Raw genomic sequence first — 6734 nt, 5'->3', positions numbered from 1 at the left:
GATTATCAGGAGCCTTGATGAGTGACAGATGGTAGGTCCCCAGGTTAGCTCGAGACAAGGGATGCGTTGTATAATCAGATGATGATGGCTTATGGGCTACATAGTCTTGGGTTTATGAACTCAAGTTTGTGTCCAAAAGAGCAAGTGAGAGATTGTTGGGTTTAATATGCTCTTTTCACTTAAACCTAATAGCTTTAGTGAGAGTGAGCCCAAAAGACTAATTTCAACCCATGAAACTTAGGGTTAGTCTTGGATGGGGCAGAGTATATAAACTCTCTTTTCTCTCTAGTGCCTTAAAGGGTTACAGACATCAGAAACAGACCAAAGAGGCAGACGTTCATCATCTGAACGGTTGCCCACACGACTCCCTGATCCCCTTGAGTCATAGCTTGGAAGGTCAACCGTAGAGCGGAATTGCGACCGTTCGTGGTGCGTTGCTGCAGATCGTGAGGCTTGAGGAGGAGAACTGAACGTGAGAATTTGTCACGCTCGTTGCTTCATTCCAGGTAATCAAAGCGGTGTTCTTCATTCCTCATCGCATCGGTACGATGCGCTTCCGCGTTTCTGATGATATACCTTCAGTAACCACATATAATTCCTCTACAAAATATCCTCAACTAACCATTTTTAATAATTATAAGACATTTACCAACAACTCTTGTCATAAAAATGGATTTGCAAGGAATCAATATGTCGTCATGTCGCATTCTCTTTATCTACTGTTCCGCAAATTGTTTTAGTCTTTGAAGTTGAAATTTGAGGTCACTATAAGAGATCATATTATTAGCAAATAAAACTACAAAAAATTTTGAGAGAAGTTTCACACTTTTTAAAGACAAGATGAGACAACTTTCATTTTTTTTTTATAAAAAATACATAATCCATCGATTTTGATGACTCGATCGGGTTATCGGTTATGAAAAAACCCGACCTATTTGAACCATTTTTCGTAAGATTTGATACATGACCGATGTAATATTTGACTTACATCGACCAAATGTCGGATTCACGAGATTACATGTCGACCTGACCGGTTGAAACCAAGTCTGAAAACATCGCCGAATATATTATCATATTATGAACTCTATCTTCCAAATGAAGTGGATAATATACCTGGACTATCATGAACAAAATGAAGATTTTTGTTTTTTTTTGTTTTTTTAAAAGATGAAAAGAAGATATTTTAGTAGGATGATAATTGATCATAAAACCTTATCCATATCATCGGAGAAGTGTTTGGCCACGTGGCATTTTCTAACCTTGATGTCATTGACCAAATAACTGAGGCTTTCTGTCCATTATCTGAAAAGTCCTAGCTGCCCTTCGGGCTCGAAACAGTAACTTGTTTAGTAATCATATGTATTTCTAAATATTCAAACATTTAATGATTATTCTATATTAAGAAAAAAAAATCGTAATAGTTATTATTGATAAATATTTAATTTTTTTATGTATTTTAAAAGTAATATTAATAATCAAATTAATTTTTTGAGATTTTATAATAAACATGTCATATGGTACCCGTCGATTTATAATATTGAGATGTGCTAATAGTGTTAACACTTACCTGTATCATATTTTTGCTTAGTTTGGATCAAACAAAAAACAAAATGGGAAACATCTACTCTTAGCTGAGGCATACCAGTTAACTGTTAACACATACCCGTTTTACTTTTAAAATTATCCGGACAAAATTATCTTAAAAAGAATTATCATATATATGTTGTGTTTTCTATCTATATCTTCCACATTTTTAAATGTTTATTGATAATTTAAATTTGCGTTCTAATATTAATTTGTTTTAGTAATATTAAGACACTAAAGTAAAAGAGAATTCGAACCAGGTAATCTTATTTAAAATAATTTATGATTTTAAACACGTGGATCTAATTTTCTCAGTTCTTCTTCTTTTTTTAAGTAAACAAAGTCTTTAAGAGGAATGAATATTTAAATTCAACTATTCTAACTTTCCATTATGTTTATGTGGTTATTCTTAACCTAAGTATTCTCTTTCTTTATTTATTTTAAAATAAAGATAATAGTTTGTTTGGGCCTTTCCACACTTACGTATAAATATCGCCAATGGTTTTTAAATAATCGGTGGGAGAGGGTATAACAGTGATTGCACCTTTATGCTTTGATTCACGCACACGCATGCTATAGCTGTGCCTCTCTCTCTCTCTCTCTCTATGTTTATTTCTTTGCTTTGACATCTTGCTCGAAGAATCTCTTATCTTCTTTCCCATCTTTCATTCCCTTGATCTCATCTTAGTATTCTCCTTCACCGTTTCACTCTCTCTTAATTTCCACTCCCTTTCTTCCTTTTTTTCCATTTCTGATTTTCCTTTACACGATCTTATGTACAAATAATAAAATTCTAAATCACCAAGTAAAACTTGCCGAAATTTTAACGAGGCTTTCATTCATATACTTGTTGCGGTGATCGGTCCTCGCGATTGTGTTGACCTTTAGCGCAAGTTAGAGAGCTTCATATCTTCTCTTCCAGGTGTAATTCCGATACTTCATAATCACTCATCGTAATCGCCGGGAAAAAGGTATGAAAAAAAAAAAGTCCATGAAAATCTAATTTTCATTTTTTGTTTTTCCCCCCCTAATTTATGATTATATTAATCTAATTTCCTTTTTTGTGTCGTGAAATATTGTAAATTTGTTAACAGTTTTTGTATGCTAACTGTGACGAACGGTGAATTTCATTGAATCAAAAAAACTGAACTTAAGAACTAACTGAATCATAACTGACTTGTGTAACAGAATCAGAAGCTAACTGAATCATAACTGACTTATGTAACAGAATCAGAAGCTAACAGAATCATAACTGACTTATGTAACAGAATCAGCAGCAGTAACAGAATCAGAATTGTCTACATTCCCTAATAATAACAAACGTGTAACTGTTTGTGATCAATGAATTTCGCAGAGCTATTTTCCACTTGAGAATGGGTTCTCTGCAAGGACCAGTTGTGTGTCCCTCTGTCCGTGCTAAACTATCAGGGTTCTGCAGCTTTTCTATGATTGGGGCAATGAACGTTAGGTGTGTTAGAAGTGAGTTTTGGGGACGCAAGACTAAGCCGAGTTTCCTTTCTTGCCATATGAACACGCGAAAGTACAAGACAGTGCATTGTAGTTTCAATTCATTCTCGAATGGCAGCGGAAGTACCGCGGAGAATTTCGACGAAAAAGATGAAGATTATGTTAACTCTAGTGTGGTTGAAGCTGGTATGCTTATCTACTAATTGTGTTTACTTGACTGTAAATTGGTATGATCAATATGACACTGATATTAAAATGTTAAGTGCATTGTTTCGAGATAGCATGCTCATCTTCGGAGTTTCCTGTGTTAATTAAACGGTTGACTTGAGCTAACTGAATGTGTATAATGCTAGTGCAAGAAGCTTTGGCAAAACAGTGTCTCCTCCCCCATTTGGGTCTTATGAAATAGTCTTGTTCTGTGATTTTGTTGACTAGTTGAGGTGAAGAGTGGAGTAGATGGTTTCATAATCAAAATGAGGGATGGAAGACACTTGAGATGCATCCATAACAATCCTCAGGGAGGACATCTTCCAGATTATGCACCACATCCTGCTATTGTATTGAAGATTGAAGATGGGACTGGTCTGCTTCTCCCTATAATTGTTTGTATGTCTTCTCTCTTACTCCCTGTATGTATTTTTATCATGTAAAATTTGTTCTTTGATTTGATTTTGATAATTTCATATGCATACAATTGTAAATTTCTGGAATGTCTTTATTTGCAGTGGAGATGCCAAGCGTCTTATTAATGGCAGCAGTACGCAATGTTCCAATGGTATGTCTTTGTCAGTTGAATTCCACTGTATTACCCTCAGACATATCTGAATACTTCTCCTTGTTCTTCCAAGATGTATAATTAATCAAACGTTTGATACAGAAAGATTCTGGTTTTATGTGATACTAACTATTTGGTTGCTGTGTCAGGCTAGACCTACTTTATATCAAGTAATGAAGGATATGATTGACAGGATGGGTTACGAAGTATGATTCAGTTTGTCTTTATACACTTACTTCTAATCTTGATTATATTGTGATCTTTCCATCAGATTCCGTGATGATATTAATAAGCAAATCATGTCATTTCCTGCTTCTGCAGGTCAGACTTGTCAGAGTTACTAGGAGAGTTCATGAGGCGTATTTTGCTCAGTTGTATCTTACCAAGGTATTTCATTTGTTCTTTTCCTCCTCTTCTCCCACCAAAAATCAAAAGGGAGCAAAAGCACACAACATTTAGCCCAAGTGTTGTATGACAGTATAACTATATTTGGGATAGGTTGGAAATGAGGCGGAATGTATGAGCTTTGATCTTCGACCTTCAGATGCTATCAATATTGCAGTAAGATGCAAGGTAATCTTAGTAATCTCATGCATATGAATACATCATCACCTGCATCATATTGCATTCTCCTATTGCTTTGCGTGGCAGTTGTTCATTTTTGCCCTGGTTGATGTTAAAAAAAATCAAGTGTTGGCAGGATTTTTTATTGACATTTTTATTTCTCAAAGTGGCTGTTGTTAAGGCAAGTTTAATATTCTTGGATCCACTGTTGGATTGTTTTGACCAAATGTCAAATCCTAAAGTTATACTTGCTAAAAATGAAACTTGTTTATTGGAGATTTTACTATTTTACCAATGCTGTAGGTGCCAATACAAGTCAACAAGTACTTGGCATTCAGTGATGGAATGAGAGTAATTGAATCAGGCAAACTTTCAACACAGTTCCCTGGTTTGGATGGCCGTTTATTTACTGAAATGGACCGGTATGTTTGTGAAAAAGACACCTTATTATTGTAAGGCAGTATGACTTGTCTGTAGTATGTGTGATTTCTGGTCTCCTTATTTTTTTTATTTAAAAGAAAATAATAAAATCTTGGAATATGTCTCATTATTAGTACCCTTTCCATTGTGAAAGACATCTTTTAGCTAAAAGTAACATAATTGCAGGCCAAGTGGTCAGCCTTGTACTGAAACCGAGGAATTCAATCTTTTGCATAACATGCTAAAAGCTGTTGTTGAAGAGCGCTATCAAGATGCTGGTAACTATTTTCTTCTGATTATTTCTTTAATCTATTAATGATGTTTTTATGATTCCGAACTTTGTTTCTAAATGTATGATGTATGGCAAAAGTGCTTTGGATGTCATCTGTGATTGATGATAGTGGCTGCCAATCACAAGTGATTGATGATATTTGTGCCCTTATTAGTTAGAGTAATATCAACTAGTTGAATTTCCTCTGGGATGAGGATCCTCTCATGTTTATGAGAAAGATACAAAAATAATTACAGTAGGATCTACTAATATTTATGTTGAGTTCATTATTTATTTGTGTTTTTGTTAGGAAGTAATATGAGAGGATGTTAAGAACTGGTTTTCAGAATGAACAATAAAAGGATTCAAACACACCTTTTTGGCCCAGTAAACTGGATTTTCTGATATTTAATTAAAGAAAATGCAGAATACAAATTACAGAAAAATCAACAGACAATTGCAAAGGCAAATTTCAGTACATAAGCTAGTCTAATGGAAATTATGGAAATCTACTGAAGAATGTCACACTCAAGGCTGGTTCAGCACTTTCGAGAGGTGCTGAGCTCTCCCAATTCCAGCCTCCTCTCCTTATGATGCTTTTGCCTTTTAATCATTTAATTCTCTCTCATAGCCACCTCATCAATACTAACAGAATTGGAGCTTCCCTCTAACAACCTCTCCTCTAGAATATTCCCTCTTTTAGCTGAGTCATCCCTCCTAAATAATCCCATGCGCCCCTTCCTACAATACACCTTTAAGGGGATTGTATCAGAGGATCACAATCCTTTCCACTTTCATCACCTTAGTATAGTCTATAAGCATTTCGTATCATCGGTTTTAATCAAAACGAATTGTTATGCCATATGCCCGTAGCATTAAGAAAGAAACCTGACACAGATGAGGTCACTTAAATCATCATCATCAGAACATGTTTTTGCTAGGCATTTATAGGTTTTATTTTTATTCGTACTTTCATATGTCCTTGTGAAGCTTAACATGTTCTGGGAATCCAGTTGTCTAGATAAATGGCTCTTCTTTAGTACATGCATTGAATTAGGTTGCGAGTCCTGTGAGATTACATTTCTTATGGAGTACAGTACAAATTGTACGTCTCTGATGTTACTACTTTCAAATCTCATGTTTCTGATGCAACTCCAGCTTTGTGGAGGGACAAACTTAATCAACTTAGGGCTGGAAAAAACGTGAATAACAGGTATGAAACTTATTTGATATGAAAAATCAACGTTTGATGCAATACCATAAGACCTCTCTAGCAGAGTCACTTTTATTTTGTTGGTAAGTTTTCAAGCATGTTGACAACTTTTATTTTGTTGCAGATCCTGAGCGCTTTAATTTTACATACAATCTTATATTAGAATGTCAATGATGGGATTCGGTACAGCAGATAACAGTCATGTCTCTCCCTTCCTCGGCCGATATATATATATATATATATGCTTACATGGCCTGTGAAAATTTGTATATATTTCTAAACATTAATGCTAATGCTTCATGTGGAACTTTATTACTTCTCTGGTACTTGTTTCAATCCACAAAAGCTGTTAATATGTAATGTGGTTTTATCCATGGGACGCAGCATGTAGCTGATGGTTGTTTTCACTATTTTATTAAAATATATGGGATGGTTGGATA

The 6734-nt window shown here is 34.9% G+C and overlaps 1 protein-coding gene across 1 annotated transcript; it reads left to right on the top strand.

Moving 5' to 3' along the window:
- Positions 1-2196: 2196 nt before the first annotated feature.
- LOC133300738 (bifunctional nuclease 1-like) lies at positions 2197-6734 on the top strand. Its single transcript, XM_061500319.1, has 11 exons — positions 2197-2555; positions 2939-3237; positions 3487-3657; positions 3777-3826; positions 3976-4032; positions 4148-4213; positions 4325-4399; positions 4694-4812; positions 4997-5088; positions 6240-6294; positions 6419-6734. Exons 2-11 carry the CDS (start codon positions 2958-2960, stop codon positions 6423-6425), a joined length of 972 nt encoding a protein of 323 aa, XP_061356303.1. The 5' UTR covers positions 2197-2555; positions 2939-2957; the 3' UTR covers positions 6426-6734.

The sequence above is a fragment of the Gastrolobium bilobum genome, unplaced genomic scaffold (genome assembly GCF_033153095.1).
Source record: "Gastrolobium bilobum isolate Gb01-03AN ecotype WA unplaced genomic scaffold, APGP_CSIRO_Gbil_v1 utg4530, whole genome shotgun sequence".
Classification (NCBI taxonomy): domain Eukaryota; kingdom Viridiplantae; phylum Streptophyta; class Magnoliopsida; order Fabales; family Fabaceae; genus Gastrolobium; species Gastrolobium bilobum.
This window is presented reverse-complemented; position numbering and strand designations above follow the sequence as displayed.

Bases quoted from the DNA above. Each gene is read 5' to 3' on its own strand.
- LOC133300738 (XM_061500319.1), top strand. From the start codon at position 2,958: ATGGGTTCTCTGCAAGGACCAGTTGTGTGTCCCTCTGTCCGTGCTAAA. The intron at 4,400-4,693 runs GTAATCTTAGTA...CCAATGCTGTAG, and splicing joins ATATTGCAGTAAGATGCAAG to GTGCCAATACAAGTCAACAA. The intron at 5,089-6,239 runs GTAACTATTTTC...ATGCAACTCCAG, and splicing joins AGAGCGCTATCAAGATGCTG to CTTTGTGGAGGGACAAACTT.